The sequence below is a fragment of the Pyxicephalus adspersus genome, chromosome 11 (assembly GCF_032062135.1).
Source record: "Pyxicephalus adspersus chromosome 11, UCB_Pads_2.0, whole genome shotgun sequence".
Classification (NCBI taxonomy): domain Eukaryota; kingdom Metazoa; phylum Chordata; class Amphibia; order Anura; family Pyxicephalidae; genus Pyxicephalus; species Pyxicephalus adspersus.
The window spans coordinates 55,486,299-55,505,502 of NC_092868.1; the positions used below are offsets into that span (position 1 = coordinate 55,486,299).

At 38.4% G+C, this 19,204-nt stretch overlaps 1 protein-coding gene across 1 annotated transcript in view; it reads left to right on the top strand.

The window, feature by feature from the left end:
* The window catches only part of PEX14 (peroxisomal biogenesis factor 14), a 107,031-nt gene extending 91,468 nt beyond the window's left edge, over positions 1-15,563 (top strand). The window contains exons 6-9 of the mRNA XM_072425669.1: positions 4,558-4,660; positions 9,202-9,299; positions 10,893-10,984; positions 12,744-15,563. Of these exons, the coding sequence (XP_072281770.1) occupies positions 4,558-4,660; positions 9,202-9,299; positions 10,893-10,984; positions 12,744-13,164 (714 nt within the window). The 3' untranslated portion in view covers positions 13,165-15,563. The remainder of the gene's footprint in view (positions 1-4,557; positions 4,661-9,201; positions 9,300-10,892; positions 10,985-12,743) is intronic.
* Positions 15,564-19,204: the final 3,641 nt, after the last annotated feature.

The following is a 19,204-nucleotide window of genomic DNA, read 5'->3' on the forward strand; positions in this document are numbered from 1 at the left end:
CAATAGGTTCTCTTTAAAGAAGCAACATGACATAGGTTCAAGCATATTTAGTAGCAGGAATTGGGCAATCCTTGTATTCCTTATACACCTAAGACATCTATCAATATCTGAGCTGCCACTCCTCCGTAGCCCGAGCTACCTATTTCTGATTCTAAAATCTGTCAACCATCCATCCATAATCCAGGGAGATGATGTGCATTTCCTAGCCTGTTGAAAAAGCTTCCTCCTCAGATATGTGAATATGCATTGCAAAAGGCCATATCACCATCAGCTATGTAAGAAAAGTAAGTGCAACTCTTAAGAATGTCTGGAAAGACGTAGTTCTGGGGGGCCTGTCTACATTAATAGGAACCAAACTCCTGTTCCTACAAGATTTTAGGAAGCTGAGTGATGTCAAAGAAAATAATAAAAGTGCTTTTTATCTACAAAGATAAAGTAAAAGAGTAAAAATGAATGTTGGTACATAATCTAGAAGGGGAGGGGTTTTGGATTTAATATGGATCATGCATATACAAATTGTTCAAAAGAAAGAAACCGAAATTGTTTGGTGAGGATTTTTATCCAATTATTTTGGGCAGTACGGTGGCTCAGGGGTTAGCACTCCGGCCTTTGCAGCACTAGGTCCCAGGTTCTATCCCCAGCCAGGACATTATCTGCATGGAGTTTGCAGGTTCTCCCCGTGTCTGCGTGGGTTTCCTCCGGGTACTCCGGTTTCCTCCCACATCCCAAAACATGCAGTTAGGTTAATTGGCTTCTCCCTAACAATTGACCTTAGACTACATTAATCACATATGACTATGGTAGGGACATTAGATTGTGAGCTCCTTTGAGGGACAGTTAGTGACACGACTATGGACTATGTACAGCGCTGCGTAATATGATGGCGCTATATAAATACTGTATAATAATAATAATAATAATAATAATAATATTACTTGACATGTTGGACGGCTATTTATACATCGATAACTTATTGAGGGGGTCCCAATTCCAAAAGCTTCTACCTGACCTCTCCGCCACGTTGTATCCCAATGCTGGTGTTATTTAGTTTGTCAAAACAGCTATTGTTTATCCCAGTTATTGTGTAACCCATTATAAAAGCTACACCCAAAATATGTGATTAATCATGTATAGTATTACTCTACTTCGTATGCTGCCATTGGTTCTCATGAGAGTAATCACAGGTTTTTCATGTTTTCCTGCAATAAGTAAAATTAAAACAGCAGATTAAAGATTACCTGTAATTCTTGAACAAAATGACAAGCAGCAAATGAAAAGGGCCAAAATAGATAGGTGTTTTGTTACGAAATGTTTGTGGAAGCTTGGGAAATTTAATAATAAAGGAAACGTGAATGTGGCAATTTGGTAGACTGCCATTGAACATTTGATTTTAAGTCATTAAAGCCTACATGCCCAGACCAAATTTGGTAACATCATCATCATAAATTAAAGCCTTTTTGTTTGAGTCACAGTGTTGATAAATTCCCTACTGACAAATGAACCAAAATTTATATTTTTTTTTGTAGACTAACCTCATTTGATCACTTATATGGGTGTTGTGATTATATACATGGAAACCAGTTAGTGTGGATCCTGATCACTACTAGTGTAATATCAGCGGCTGTCAGGTGTGCACTCCTAGTTTAAAAATTGAAAGTAGATTAGCATTCCTTTGGCACTGAAAAGCATACCTAAGAACATCAAAGATTTCGATCATCAAGGTGTTGGGCCTTACACCGTCGTCTTGATCCTGCCTTCACTACCTAGTCAGTTACCTGACCTTACCTGAAACAAGAATGTGATTATTGGAGGCTGAAGAATCTGAGAAAATATTGTGAATTTTAGTTCCAAGTCACTAGTTTGTGAAGGTTGCTGGTCCCAAAACCTTCTCTTTAATCCCATATCCACAATGGTGACTTTCTTACATCTATCCTCTTAGGTTTCCCTTAAGTCCTTTCTCCCATTTGTACGTAGTCTGCACATGGCCACAGTAATCAGATTAGATTGTGGAAGACATTGCTGACACCTACAGTAATGTTCTCATTTATTGATTGTCACTTCCTAATTGTGCCTCTGCATGATTCATCTTCTTTTTGGAAATATTGTAATGTATTAATAGTGTTATAGCATTTCTGGTGTAATGAAATAACCCCTAGCCCAAAAACAAACAAAAAAAAACATGCAGTTATTTAAGAACACAATATACATGCCCATGGATATAAAAATTGTATTGTGCCCAATATCTATGTTCTCTTCTTGGTTGAAATAGTAACAGTCATCACCAGCTATAAACTTGTATTTCTTTACAGAAAGGGGATCTTGGGATGATTGTAGGGCTCCATACTGGCATTTAGGAAGTACCAACAAAAGCCTTTATTCTCTGTGGTATTGCAGGTTTTATGTGAATTGTGGAAATTGGGACCATATCATAATTGGCTACTTTTATTCTTCTAGGATTTGGTTCTATTTCTGCTAATTCTGCTCACATGTCATTTTCTAAATAAGAGTCATCAGTTGAGGTTTGGCATCAAATAATTATGGCTTAGTACCAAGTTATTTGTGACTGCATACAATAAAAATGAATTAACAATAATTAAAACCAAAACAATGTTATTAAAACTGTTAGTGTATCAGTCAAACAATCTTGGAAGGCTGTGACCAGTAAGACGTATTTGAAATCCTAAATGCAGGGTTTGGTTACTGTCGCCCTTAAAGATCTGATAAAAAAAAAATTTTAATTTAATTTTTATCTTGTATTGTTTACAAAAAAGAGACATGAATTATTATTTTTATTATTATTATTAATAAACAGGATTTTTATAATGCCAACATAATATGCAGCGCTGTACATTAAATAGGAGTGGCAAATTACAGACAGATACAGACAGTGACACAGGACGAGGAGAGGGCCCTGCCCCGAAGAGCTTACGATCTAAGAGGTTGGGAAAGTAACACAATATGAGTATAGATATGTTGGGCATTAGCAATGTTAAGATGCTGTATTTAAAGGAACAAATGATAAAAAGACATTTCTTACTCCCTAGCTTCAGACATGTTCACCTAGATGAGGTGACATATGTGGGTCATTTTATGGGCCCCAAATCCTGTGAAAATAGCTCCTGTATGAAAAAGCCTCCAGTAATGCGAATTGGGACCATAATCTGGGTCCCTCTGTGAGGCCTTGGGACACCCAAAGAAGCCAGTACCTAAGAATAAAGTGAATATTTTACTAATTTTCTCCCAAATATTTTTTGCTTGCTTTGCACAGAGTTTTTGACAACTCTGGTGGGAGTAAACTATATTAAGCAGGCGTTGTGTTTTAGCCCAAGGTCCATTTCAACTCTGTCTTTGCATTCATCATTAAACTATTTAAAGTTTTGGAAAAAATACGGAAGGGGCTCCTGTTAGGTTGTAATGCCATCAGAGTACTTAGGAGAGATTTCTTTACTTTTTGGCAAAAAGACTGTACACAGGATAGGAAGTGAGGGTAAATCTGGTATTCATTCTTACAGCCCCTGGATATGTTCAGTGATCTTTTACAAAAGTGTTTTAACATTGTTATCATATGTCATGCTGACTTGACAGCATTGTCCATGTAGGACCAGAGCAGGCAAAGCCCATCATGGGATTACATTTTTTTTTTTTGTGGGTTCAGAATTCTGCTAGGTTCTTCTTAAGAGCAGTGGTGGAATCTCTGGTCCAAAAAGTAAATTTACGCACATCAGTGTTCCTCCCAGAAATTTTTTGGGCTAGGTGGGAAAAAGCTGTAGGCGGGTGGCAGCCCATGCATCGTGACCCAACTTTTCAGTAACCACCCAAAAACAGCTAGGTGGTTACTAGAAAGTCCTGGGTGGTTCACCTTGCTAAAAGGGACTGGGGAGAACACTGCACATGTATGTCAGAGGATCAGAACATGATAAACAATAAGTAATCGGGTAATTTATTAACAATAAATATGGATAATAATAACAGAAAATTTGGATAATGGATAATTAATCAGCCCGATGTGATTGCACATTGCTCTTTCGAGAAATGTTGAATATCAAACCCAAAAATATGTGCTGGAAATGCTTTCTTCTCTGGATTTAGGATTACAGCTTTTCTTTTGGACATAGCAAGAATGAACCAAGCCATTCACACCCCTTTGTCAGAAATTGGTGTCTGGGAATGCTTTTTTGCATCATGAGAAAGGTATTCCCAAGCACATGTGTGACCAACTCTTGTCTTCAAATAGGTTTCTGATAGCCAATATCAAATGTAAATCTCCCTTGGATTTCATCAGTTTGGTGATACAAGTAATATAGAAATTTTTACAGCCAACCCAACCAGTGCATATGCGAGAAGTTCTCTGGAGTCTGATGGTAGTAGATAAGCTAGAACTTAGATTAGAGAAGTAAAATAGTGAAAATTGTCAGTTTTCTGTTGCTGGTATATTCAACACTCCCTCCTTTTGCAACAATACCCTGCATTTATTTTTCATTCAGTCAAAATTCTTCTTAATACGCAATCCTACAATTTACATATACATATTTATGTTGCTGTCATTGCCTCATCTAGAGATACCTGCTTCCGCTAATCATCGGCAGCAAGGAGAGCCGCAAGCAGCTGCAGCGCATCGAGTCCAGCGTCTCGGAGATGAGTGGCAGCGTCACGCAGACAGGTAACGATTAACGACTCCATCCCAGCTTGGCGCACACACCAGGCACCCCCCCTCCCCTTCACACACCCTCATAGACATGGTGACTTCATTTATCTGCTCACAAAATCTGTTCACATTTGCAAATGAAGACGCCGTCATTTCGGTTTAATTTAAAATTGCTTGTTTACTGTCGCTGCGGCCTCAATTAATTATGTTTTTACGGAAAGGATCCCAACCTCGGAATATTAATAAGGGGACCAGAGTGACAGCCCTTTAGTGTAATGGGAGGTTTTGGCTTCAGTTTCTTCGGCTTGACAGCAAGGTGTGTGCACATGTGTCAAGATGTGGGAATAGTCTGTGCCATAAAACAGCCGCTTCCATAGCTTCCAATACACTACAAGACACTGGCAGTGTGACTTAGACAAGGGCCTAGTTTTTTTTTAATGTGTTAAACAATTGAGTGAGAGATGCACCACAATGATTTAAACATAAAAGAAGAATTCCAATACAAGCTAGGCAGGTTTCCCTCTCAACAGTGGTAGTTGCCATCACATTCAGATTACCTGACGCATTTAAACCTTTTATAACATTATGGTTTTCTATAGCTCCTTGATAGGGGTTGGTAACTGGGACAGCCCTTTCTGTCTTCAGGTTTCTCCCACAAAGCCAGCACATACAGGGTAAATTTGCTAAATACATTCTAAGCGTCCTACAAAAGGTAGGCATGTCTTATAGTTCTTTACCTTTACAAAAGCATGTCCTCTGCCAGCATGCCACCAAAAAGGACCATTGCTCTCAAATCAGTATGAGCTTTGCTAACTAGGAAAGTATAGGTCTGGATCAGCAATGGGCATGTTGGGTATCTTCAAGTAGACCAATACTGCCATACGGGCCCTTCTCTGCCGCATGCTGGTAGGTGCCAGGCTTTTCTACACTGTGATTGGTTTATCCTTGAAAGTTCATTTGTGTTTTTTATAGACAGAACCATTTTCTTTTTTATCCCCAATAAACTGATTTACCTTATGTATTTTACCTGCGATCATTGTCATTGGCCAGACCACATCTGGAATATGCAGTCCAGTTTTGTTCACCACATAAAAGACATTGTGGAATCGGATTGAGTGCAGAGAAGGGCAACTAAAATAATAAAAGGAATAGAGGAGCTATGAGGAGAAATTAGCTGAACTGAATCTATTCTCCCTTGAGAAGACATGTTCAAGCGGGGGGGGGGGAGATAACAAGAGACTGTTGATCCAGGGAACATCCGATTGCCTCTCGCCATCAGGAAGGATTTTTTTCCCCCCGTTGGAGCATATTGAACCTTAGTTGTTGAACTTGATGGGCCTTAACTTTTTTTTTTTTTTTTTTTCAACCTAACTTACTATGTAACCCAATGAGTGCTCCTTAGGCTGTAAGGTAGTAGTTGCTGCTCCCATATCCTAATTCTGACAGGTTCACTTTAAATACATTACCATGTGAATGTGGTGTCTTTGAATTTGTGTTGCATCAGCAGTTTTTTAATTTGGGGTAATTATAAACATTCACTCTAAAGGTATTCTGCAGATGGGCCGGAAAATTGTTTAGAAAAAAGTGACCATTGTTCAAACTGGCAAAGGGTCAGAACATTTCAGTGGAACAGGAATTAGGGAAAATCCCTACAAGAGTTTAAACCACCTTTTCCCCATCTATCCAAAAATAAAAGATTTGGTAGTCAAATTTTTAGGTCATCTACATCTTGATAATAACAGCTACCCAATTTTTACTTGTTGGCTAAAGTTGCTCTACAACCGGTTGTGAAATATTTATGACACGCTTAGACATAACAATTAAAACATTGTGTTCTGAGTAATCATATCCACCCGATTTTTTTTCTTCTAAAAATAAACTTATTTTATCTCAGACTCTACCTTCCATTTTTCTACGATTGTGTAACTGAGGTAGCCAAACCCAAGAATGCAAAAAGGAATGTCTTCATTTCGCCTTAAAATGTTATTTTTAGGCAGATTTGTGACCAGCCCAATGACAGGAGGGTGTGTGATTGTGTGTTTGTGTTTTTCTGTGATTTGGCTAGCCTGCAAGTGACTGGAAGGCTGTAGAATCCTTAGGGACTATCCTTCTTTTATATAGAGCTAAGGGGTTAGCATGCTTTCCACACAGCGCTGGTTTCCCCTGATCACTGCCCGGCTTGTCTCGGTGTCTGTCAGACCCCCCCTGGCGGCTTCTGTCACACAGATGACAGCCGAGGATAGATGGATAAAACAGAGGCAGTGCAGGAGATACAGAGAGATAAACTGCTTGATAAATGGTTGTCTGCGATAAGGGACACACACGGCTATACTTCTCAATCCAGTCAGCCCTCCGCCACCAGTGATACATTGCAAATCCCACAGATGAGAGGGGAGGGGAGAGATTAGATGGGAAGAACATAAATCCATGTGCTGGCGGATAGAGATGGAGAGGAACTGTAGCACTGTGGGCGAATGTATATCAGTGTTTGGCCAACCTGTAGCCATAAAGCCCCAGAGGCACTACAAAGCAAGCATGCTTTGCCACACATGATGCTAGATGCAGGTGACACTACAGCAGAACGCCTCCATTCTTCAAGGTCTGCATGCATGAGTAAATAACTATTTTATTTCTAGATGTCATATTGCAGACAATAGCTAATGAATGAGTTCATCTATGATGAGCTTGTACACCTAAACCTCTCCTTTATCAATTTTTAGGAAACTTGGTAAACTGTTAATAATACACATCAGATTTCTTATTATAGTTATACCAGTGGATATAAAAAATCTATTTCTTTTTTAAAGGATGAATGCACTTTTATACTATGTGCACTTATCATTTTCCTAACATAATACCACCCTGTTTGTGGTGATTCAAAATAAAGCATCCTCTCCCTCCACAGTAACCAATTTACCAAGATCCAAAGGGCCACAGTCTCTTGTTTGTTTATGTTCCCCTGCAGCGTGTTTTCTGCCCATGCCTGCACAGTACAGCCACATAAACTTTCTATAGGCTCGGGAGGTAGATAAGGGTATACAAACCATATAGAAATCTGTGGGGTTGTACTGCACAGAGACGGCCAGGAAAGAGGACTTGAAATCGGTGTAAACAAATGCGGAGCCTGGGTTAGGTCAGCATATGCACAATATATAAAAATAAAGTGATCCCTTCATTTAAGTTATTTTTTTATACTTTTTTTAGTGTATATTTTTATCTCTATGTATAGCAAGGGTATAGAGAAATTAACTGACAGCTTATATCTGTTTATTAATAAGGTCTGAACCTGTAAAAAAAAAGGCTTTTTGATACCACTTAAACAATATATACCCTATCTATAAAAGATGTGCTGCCTATAACCATGTAGGGTGCGTAGGGGTGGGTACATATAGTCTGTGAGGGTGTCAGATTCCAGCCTGATCTTAGCCCGATCCCCTACAGATGTTCAGGTATGATGACAAAGGAAGAGGACCATAGCACAGATTGATTGATACTGTATTGCCCTTCACCAGAGTACACAGTTAAACAGTAATTCATGTTATAAAAAAAAGACAAAAGTCCATCAAGTTTAACCACTAGGGAAATAAAACATATCCCAGATATAAAAGCCTATGGACATAGTGGATCCAGAGGAATGCAAAAAAAAAACAAACCCTGGTACAATTTGCTCCAACACAGGGAAAAAACTCCGGATGTTCCCTGGATCAACAGTCTCTGTTATCTTTACTTTTGAGCTTTAATATTTTGTGCTTCTAGAAATCATTCAGCTTTTTCTTAAAGCAATCTATAATAGTTGCTGAAACTACTTCCTAAGGGAGCCGATTCCAAATTTTCACAGACCTTACAGTGAAGAATCCCTTCCGGGAGAATAAACTTCTTTTCCTCCCGACGCAAATAGTGCCCTCTTGTTCTTTGTAACGATCAAGCTAATCTCTCCTCATAGCTAAGCTCCTCCATTCCTTTTATTAGTTTAGTTCCCCTTCTTTGCACTCTCTTCAATTCCACAATATGACCAAATGCGTAGGCTCATGGTCATGTAATCTACACATTAGGCAACAGTCTCAAGCAGGATTTTTTCAGACATATTTTTGAGTATTTTTAGCTTTTCTTGCACTGATTACTTGCCCATCCCAGTAAGACCTGGCATGGTTAAAATCTGCCCAAGGCAACAGCAATGCTGAAGTACAGCCACCTTTCCTAGTTACCCTCAGGTGCCAGTAGCATAAGTAACATTAGGCAGGGTGTCCTTTGACTTTGGAGAGAGCTTGAGGCTCTGAGTGTTACCTGGACGTACCAAGTATTTTACAGTGGCAACCACAGAGGAAGGAGCAGTGGGGTAGCTATAAAGAAGTGTACGTTGATCTAGGGAGTGGACTGGCAAGGTGGCAGTGTCCCTTTAAAGCACCACATGTTTAGCAATCAGTGACAGCTGAAATTCTTTAGATTTAGGAAAAGGTTTTATGTTTGTGTGTGTGTAAAAATATAACACTTATTGAGCCTGAGATATCTTCATCCTGGGTGTCATAATTTGCTTCGTGTGCTATTTTGTCCTACAGTAACTCAACTCCAGACCACACTAGCTGCTGTGCAAGAACTGCTTTTACAACACCAACAGAAGATCCAGGAACTAACCCAAGAGCTGGCAGCTGCCAAGGTGAGTAGCATCATCATCTTTGTACAACCATAATGTTTCATGTTCTATGTAAACAGACTTCAAAGAAGAAATACAGCAGCTTTGACGTTGATTTGAGAATGTTCTTAGAACATTCAAATTCTTTAAATTTAGGCTGTTTGAAAACATACTGCACACTGCAGTTATTATTATTAATGTTATTATTAAACAGGATTTATATAGCGCCAACATATTACGCAGCGCTATACATTAAATACACACTGCAGTTGATGCAAAGTCAATGCTATAACATACATTCTATCTAATGCAGTGTTTTTTCCTTTTTAATATGGAGGAACGCTTGAAATAACTTTCAGGTCTTCAGGTACCCCCTGCTATAATTACTATATCCACAGCTCACAGTATATTGGTGTGGTGGTCAGTGGGAAGAATTCCTATTACATTGCTGGCCAGTGGGAAGAATGCAACCCTTACCAGACAGCCAAAAACATCATTGGTGTCAGTTAAACTGACCCAAGAGGCACAAATTGCTCATTTCTCAAGCATCCCCTAGCAAACTGGAGGAACCCTAAGGAACCTTGGTTTTAATCAATTAAACTAGTTATATAAATATATTGTCACTTGCTCAATTTCTAAAATATTAGTGTATGTGAGCACGCTCCAAAATGCAAATCAGCAGAAATCAACTAAGAGAGACATTTTTTGACCTGTTGGAGTTCTTTTAACTCTGTGCTCTGTATTGATCACTTTAGTTGATTGAATTCAGAAATAATAATTTGATTTATTGATTAGTCCTATAAAAAGATAGAATGGACTTCTCGATAGAACAGGAAATCGACTTGTTTATGGCCAGTTTACTCACCTTTAGTTTAACAATATTTGATTTGACTCTTAATCCATTCTTCAGTGGCCAAGATACACCGTGTGCATTAGAATGCACTTAATAAATGTTGGGTTTTTTTTTTCTTTTTTTTGGTTGTTCAGTCTAATCCTTTGAGAAATGTTTAAGATACACGTTCAAAAACATCATACTTCTTGGACCAGGTGTTGATAGCTACAATGTTTTTAACGTGTTTCTTCCGCTGACTGAAAATGACATGGCTATCACCTATCACATGGCTTTCTGTAAAATATGTAATTTGTATTTATTTTTGGGAAGCTGTTATAAGAAGAACTCCAGTTATAAATGTTTCTGTAGTCTTTCACAGAAACGCTATTTAGATCTTTCAGTATTACTCTTTTGTCCCAGTTCCTGAAGCAACACAAGTAGGTGACCTTTTAAACCAGACAGCTGGAATCAGTGGTCTCTTTGCCCACCCACGCCATTGCATCATCATGACTGACACACAATTCAAAGGAACAAGACTACCTATCGGTCCAGGATAGAAAGCTTTTTTCTTCTTCTTTTGGAAATTAAACTTATTCAAAAAAATTTTTTTTTATTCTGTTATGTGCTTTGGCGGTCACAATCTTTACTCAAAAACAGCGATTATCCTTTAGAAATTGTTGTTGTGTTTCTGAAATTTTATTGCAGTTTTGTCAGTTTAAATGTAAACTATATTTGGTAGAATCTCATAAGATTTAAATCATGACATCTCTTGGTTTGCTTTGTAGGCCTCTAATTCATCTAACACTATTCTGGAATCTCAGAACATCCAGGAATTAAAGTCTGAAATCTATTCTCTGAAAGGACTGCTGCTGAACAGGTACTGGAGGTTGTGGTTTGGGGATGGTGGTAGGGAAATAACATTGGACTTCTTAGAGAAACACCAGATAGGCAACGTTAAGACAGAGCTTGCATGAGACATAATTAGTTTCATATTAGCACATTAGTTTGCACTTTACATCTAAGGTGGCATTCATTACCTCTCACATAGATCACAGTATATCACCATACAATGCCTTCATATGAAACTCATATATGGAATGCACCTTGTGACATATGTACTACAAAATGAAGAGATATGCATTCACGTGCAATGTGAAGACCGTAAAATTCCATATTATACCCTGGGTCAGAATATAACCCTTTCATTTTTTAATTTTAGTTCAAATATAGAAAGGTATAGATGGGTTTTAGATGTCTTTTTTTAAGCCAGTAGGAATTGGAAAAATATTATTGGTTGCTAGATGCAAACTAAGCTTCCAAACAGATTGTTTCATAGATTGGTTTCCATCCATCCACAGGGGGTCAAGTAATCCCCCGGGAGCCCTGTCTTAGAGGGCCTTAGCTAGTACATTTCAGGACAGCAAAATGTCCTACATATCCAGACACTGATGACTAAATGTCCAGAGTCAGCTAGTGCTGTCCTGGGAGAGCGTTTAATTATTTTTACACGTTTTAATTTCACCATGCTATTTGACATCATGGTCCGATCTAAGCTATAATTCACTGAAATGCTATAATTGATATCGCATTATCAGCCAAATTAATTTTCTTTATGACCATCGCTGGCACCATAACGTCAGAACCAGATACAGCTAACTCCAAGCTTCTAAAGTACAACCGTCACTCCCATTAACTTCAGCTTGCAGAAAGCAATAGATTATTCTGTTACACAAAGGTATGCTGGGACTTATAGTTGAACAAAGAATGGTAGAAAATAGGTTTCCTACGACCACAGTGATAATGAATTAGAAATGTGAACTGAGAAGTCACACACTTGCAATTACTTTCTAAAGTGTAGTAAAAGATACCTTCTGATTCAGTCTTATATATTCATGCTTCTCTACAAGTTCATATTCATGAGTCTCTACAAGTAATACAGCTTTGCTGGGATGGACAACCTAAAGAATTAGTTACTGTGCCTTGGAGAAAAAGCTGTCTTGTCTTAAAGAATAAGCTGCCTGATATAACACACTGAAAAGAGAATTAAAGAGTGACACTCCTCTAAAAGTCCAGAATAGACTTTATTTGTGTGTACTAAGATGTTCAATGAGATTTGGGGGTATTCCTTTTCACCAGGGTATTACTAATTGTTTTGCATCCCAGTCCTGACTTTATTATTCTAGTATTTTAGCTCCCATTAAAGAGGATCCCCGAAGCCCTTTGAAATGTACTGGAATATCTTGTTTATTCCAAATAAAGCCTATTCTGGTTGTTCTTACCTTCCATTCTCTGTCTACGACTCAACAGAGATCACTCCAAAGAAGGTCCATGGGACCAAAGAGCTTGGCTGCCTATCTCCATGTACCTCTCAAACCAAATCAAAAGGCACCAATCAGTCCAGCACTGTTTGGATTCTAAACGTTACATTACATTACACACTGCTTGCCAGCTTTTGACAGGACAAAACACCATCAAATAACAAAATGCTCCCTTATTTGGCAAAGACAAGTTCACTAATGATCTGGGAAATGTGTGCAAAGTCAGACAACTTTCAGGTGACCTTGTTCTTAGGCCTTTTCACATCTGTAGTATAATCTAGGAAGCATGTTTTGACTTCTTTCTCTTTCCATTAATAGGAGGCAATTCCCGCCTTCCCCATCTACACCTAAGATTCCAGCTTGGCAAATACCCATGAAACCTCCCACTTTACCCAACCAGGCAACACTTAACCACAACAGCAGCAGTGACATTTCCCCTGTCAGCAATGAGTCTGGCTCCTCTTCTCCCGTCAAGGAAAATCACAGCCCCGAGGGAGCAAAGGTCAACTCCCACCATCTGTCCACTGCGGATGACCCTGAGATCGACCTGCAGAGCCAAGTGCGTATGGAAGTCCAAGGGGAGGAAGAGGCTGAAGAAGATGAAGAGGACGTTGGACAAGTTGACGAAGAGGATTGCATGGGAGTCCAAACTGAAGACCGCCGTGGCGGAGATGGACAGATCAATGAGCAAGTGGAAAAGTTGCGTAGGCCTGAAGGAGCCAGCAATGAGATGGAATGATTACATCTCCCTCTGCTACCTCCATCTCCGTGACGTGTTCTGGGGTTAATACCGCCAAGGAACTGTGTGATCTATTGTGGTACAGTTATATACGCAGTTATAGGAAAGCAGATCTCTATCACAGGCAAGGTTTTTTTTTAGTGCTCTGCCGTGTTGCTATCCATTTAGCTATCCTCTCATTGTGTCTGCACAGTGATCTCTCCATCTATGTAAATGACAGATCTATTCACTTTCACCTTGATAGATTCCCGTAGTTCTCTTTCAGCGGTCGGCCCGTGTACAAGGAAATGTGATATAGAAAGCCCAGATCCATTCTGTATCCTTCATTACGAGAAATCCATCTCTAATTCCAGAATAAGAAATGAATGAAGAGAATGCTCACCAATCATCCTGTTTTACTCACCTTCTAACATTTGTAGTGTGTTTTGCGCACAACCTGTATTTACTATTCATCACACTGTGAGCAGTGTGCGCATGACACAGACTTGTCTGAGTGTTGCACATATCAATCGAAAACGCAAATAAAAGGTTACAGACTAACCAAGTTAGCTACAGTTTTGAATATTTTTCCTGGAGCTTGGCACCAGTCCCTGGTTGTTTTTTTGCATCCCAATTTTCCACTAATCCTAGATGTAAGCCATTTCTAAAAATAAAATGAAACCTCCTGGTTTCCGGTCTTAGTTCCTCCTTTAGTTTCTCCTAGTGGAGATTGTTTTATAATTATTGTTTTTAAAGGGCTTACCCTATAATTCCTTTCCCATGCACTGTGGATGATCACCTAACATTATACTCAGATAGTTGGACGGATGATTGAACCACTAACAGTATAGACTTGATTGGGCAAACAACTAGAACATTACAACTGTCTTCCATTTTTCTTGCTGTCAGGGGATTTCTTTCCTATATGATGTCATCAGATTGAACATACTCACATGAACGGTTTGCAATGACAATAATCTATGACTAAAATCTGCCAGATTCCTGTGACTAATGATGGTGATGTTAAAGCTGTTAGATGACCATCTACTGTGCATGGGCACAATTAGATCATCTTGAACCAGCAGAACTTAGCCTGTGGGTAGTCTCATTTTCTGCATTTGTTGATCACAAATCCTTTACGCGTCAGTCTACTTTATTCTACTACCCCTTCAGGTTTCAAGAGGGCTCACAATACTGCCACTACCTTTCCTTTTTTTTTTTTTTACTTAATTTTAATAGAAATATGCCTGAAATGTACATGAAAAAATGTCCTGTGCATTTTAATATACCAGAGCCATACATGCTATTTCTAAAATGTATTGGTATAGCCAGGAACTTATTCAATTACTGTTGGATGAAGTAGAAATATAATAGAATCCCTGTCAGATTTGTATTGCTGTTGGTGTCCTGTTAGGGCACTTCATCCTTTCAATTTGTTCAGGAGACATTGGGCCTGATTTATGAAAGCTCTTCAAAGCTGGAGAGGATACTCTTTCATCAGTAAAGCTGGGTGATCCAGCAAACCTGGAATAATGTTCCTAAAAAACATTTGCTATTTGTTAGCAAATGTTTTCAATCCTTGACCAGGCTTCACTGATGAAAGTGTATCCTCTCCAGCCTTGGAGAGCTAAATAAATCAGGTTCATTGTCACCAAAGCTAAAAGTGATCCAAGATGTTATGTTGGTGAAAAAAAGAGGTGAAAGTACACCTTTTGATGTAGATACCTGTCACGGTAACAACTATCTTTGTAGTAACCACCTTTATCTTCCAGTTATGTTTCCAGGACAAAAAGTAAAGGAAATCCCTATTTAATGCACAGTGCTGCATATTATGTTAGCGCTATATAAAAATAATGTTTGATAACAATAATCTCCACAACGGGACCCAGACAGAAAAAAAATCTGACAGGGGTGTTGAACCATTACTTGGCCTATCCAAAAGTAATAAAGAACATTTTTTTTTTCCTACCTACAATTTAAGTCTTTCATATCACAATGTAAAGAAGGAAAGAAATCCATGCTGGGCATAGATTAATTTTAGCAAGATAGAAATTGTCTGTTTTATTTAAATAATTCTGTTTTATTCTATAATCTTCTTCTGTAAGAAAATTTACAATAATTTTAGCTGGACCTTAAAAAAAATCACATCTGTATGATTTTACAGAAGAAACTTTTGCCCGTGACATTGCTGAGTATGCACTTTGTTGAGTGCTTTTGGGATAGAGGAGGCCATATGGCAAATAAAAAGAAAATTGGAGAGTCACGAAGAAGAGGAACCTACACTGCCTACAAATACAGCGCCATGCTCCCTTAATTGCATCAATCCACTGTGCTCGTCAGTGTGCTAATGTATAGATTTCCAATAAAGAGAAAAATTAAACTATAAATGTACATAATTGTAATAAAAACAAGTTACACTATTTAACTTGGGAATGTTGTTTCTTTTCTTGTGCAAGCTTTTTCACAATAGTTGTCTTTTTTTATTGATAACTCAACTCATCATATTGTCCTGGAATGGTCAGACCAGAACCTGACCAGAATTAGAAGAATTGGTGGCTCATTTAGAAAACTAGTAAGGAGTAAGGTAGGAGAACCACATAGGTTACATTATCTGTTCCTAGTAACTCAAGTTTACCAAGCTTTTAAATTTTTGCTAACCCTCTCCCCCATTTTCTTTTCTTTTTCTTTTTATGAAATTTTAAGCTCTGGTCTCCCACTTATTACAGAGCTCAAGACCACATCTTTATCTGTGTATGTGTATGAACATACATTCGTAGCGTTCCCAGATATTTTCAGGATGATAACGTGATAATCCAGCCCCTCTTTCTCGTTGGATTTTTTCCATTGATGGATGGACCTCAGTGAAGCATTAAACAGAACTGATGTGAAAACATCAGTGCTGTTCTTCATCATTAGAATATGAATAAAGAAGGTTGGGTCCATGAGGTCCTTGCACTCATAGAATATCCATAGGGCAACTTTTAAACTCAATTAGTCTGAGGACATCTGGTTGGAAATGGCATCCATTGGGAAGGAGGGTCGGGGTTACTTTTTATTTTACATTCCTGCTTTCTGTTTTCAGTTTTTGTATTATTAATATTTTTACTGATCTTTTAATCATTCTCTTGTCTCAGTCATTCCATCCTCCTTGTCCCACTTGGTTTTATTCTATAAATATTTTTCATTCTGATCTCAGACAACTAGTACACACGAATCAGGAATCAATGAAAAGTGATCTGATAAAACCTTCCAATTTAAAGTGAATCTCAGGAAATTGGGAGCTGGGCAAGAATGGTTGCCTAATTTTTGATTTTCTGATCAGGTGTGGATAGATCAAAGGGTAAATAGCAGTTGTCATGTATACGAATGATCGATTAAATCCAATTAGGACTTGTTTTTCATCCAAAAAAGGGCAGAATATTGTCTATGCATGTGCAGCGTTTTAAGACTTCTGACTGAATAATTACAGAATGGAAAATATTAGCTGGTCGAGTGCAAAATTGGCAGCAGGTCTGTGTGTTGTAGGTCTTAGTTTTACAGTTTAAATATACAGCTATAACGCAGAGGGCACAGAGGGGGTACCTGTGCACCCCCTTATACCAGGAACGGCACTGCTATTTTTCTGAAAGGATTCAATTTTAGGATACTTCTTAGGCACAGGGAACATTCCTAGTTGTTCCCTAGAACATCAATCTTTACTTGATTTTTTTTAATTTTGTTATTAATATGTAGATTGATAGTTTTGCTGCTTTTTTCAGGTAATTAACTCAAAATGCAGAAGACCTGAAGATCAGTATGGGAGCCAGGCATGTAACTTAAATGGCAATGACACCTTTCAGCTTTCTTACAATACAGGTTTCCCCTTAAATGGTATCATCAAGTTTTAAGTTTAAATAGCAAAATGAAGATATTTTTCCCCTCAATAAACAGGCGAGCGGCTGAGAATTGTCCTTCCAGAGAGAGAGGAAAGCCAAGTGCCGAGAGGTATAAATCCTTCTCTTCAAGGACAAGATGCTCTGAGAAAGCCAAAAAAGCTCTAATTTAAAAATAAAAATGAATAGATAAAAACTGTTGTTATTAAAACCTGTCAGTTCTGTGTGGAATGGACTTATAAGGCAGATGGATCACAGGAATGTTTTCTGCTGTGACTCAGGACAGACTATGAGAACATCACTACAAATGTCCACGTCTATAAATCGCAATATGAGGCCAAACTTCCTCTGTATTAACGTTTGCAATAAAACTGTTCTGTTTTTGGAGCTGTGGTCCACTTTTACTTTTAAGTTATCCCATCATTAGTTATAAAAGCAATACCTGTTGTTTAGTAACCATTTCGAATGGGGTTTTAAATTCATTATAAATGCAAGCTTTTTAATGGCATGGGTTTAGGCCTCCTATACCCTACAAAATGGCTTGAGATCAAATTTAAAGAGGAACTAAACTGAAAAGTCCCTAAAAAAAAAAAAAAACACCTACCTTCAATCCTGTAGAGCAGTCCGATCCATCCGGAGATGTCTTCCATTGGGTCCAGTGTCGTCACGGCATCTGTCCCCGAGCTGGCACGCCGGGCGGCCCCATTTTCACCTCTTTTTTCTGGTTTTTCTTCGTCACTTGACCCAGGAGCGAGATTGGGTGATATAGGTTGTAAAAAAATTTTTCTCTTTTAAAGAAAAGGCTCAGGCATGCGCAGAAGGAGCACCTAAGAGCCTTAAATATGGGAACTTAGGGGGGTGGTGCTACACCCTTTTTTTTTTTTTTTTTAAATTTTTACTCAACATAAAAGGGTTGTCTAACCTTTTATGTAAAGTGAAAGTTCTGAGTTTAGGTACGCTTTAATGCAGACCTATACTTCATATCATTATTAAAAAAACAAACGTCTTAAGTGTCTCATCTCCCCTTTTAAGTGCTGGTGCCAAGAGTCCTTAGCTTGACAGCATTCCAAAGTTGGAAAGTTCCTTCGCCTAATAACCATTAGCCAATAAGAAAGCCTCCTTCCATGTTCATTAACAATGGGGCTTAATAATCATTACCACAGTGGGAAACGGCCCCTTTGCTGATGGTTGTTAAAGTCTAGAATGCTCCCCATGTGCAGGTTAGCATAGGATGCTGGGACTAAATAATCTCCCTTGCACCTGTGTGGGAGTTTGTCATTTCGGCCCAGCCTGTCAAGATGGCCAAAGATCTAAACCAGGAAAAGGAGAAGAAAGAAGCACCCATGACAGAACAGGAACAGGTGAATGTATTTTAAAAAAATGATCAGGCAGGTAAGGTTATTGTATTGGAGAAGGGACATGAAATAAAGGACCTGCCTGGTTGCGAGTACGCTCACCTGTCCTTGTTTTATCATGGGTGCCTCCATCTACTTTCTTTTTCACTTCCCGTTTTTTTGAGTCTAGTTCTGCTTTAAATAAATAATGCGTACATTTGATATTTTTGTTAATGAATTTCTTGTTTTTATACATTATATACATGTAAATCTAGAATCATTATTATTATCTTGTGTATATATATATATATATATATATATATATATAATGTTGACTTATTACATGTCCTATTCCTCAGGAGTTTACAATTTACCGTCCCTGTCATAGTCTAAAGCCAGTTTTTGTGGGAAGCCAATTAACCTACCATCATGTTTTTGTGATGTGGTACGAACCCCAGACAAACATGGGGAGAAAATACAAACTCAATGTAGATCTGAGACCCCAGCGCTGCAAAGTAAGCGTGCTAACTAGTGCTGTCCATATGTATATATTATAAATGTATACAATTAGCTTCATAATATGATTTTTACTATAAATTTTTAACGCATTATAAACCCTATAATTAAATTCTCTATTGCCGCAGGTGCTGCTGCCCCGTGTTCTGCAAAGCTTGTAATTTGTTCTCAAACAGTAAAGTCTGACACATGTTTTAGTGGGCAAGAAGTGCTTTTCCAGTAACAGAGCTGTGTTATGAGATGTGCAAATCTGCCGAGTCCTCTCCAAACTCTCTGACACTAAAAATCAACACTGTACTGTATTGATTTTAACCTGATGAAGAGACCAGACCTAGAGGG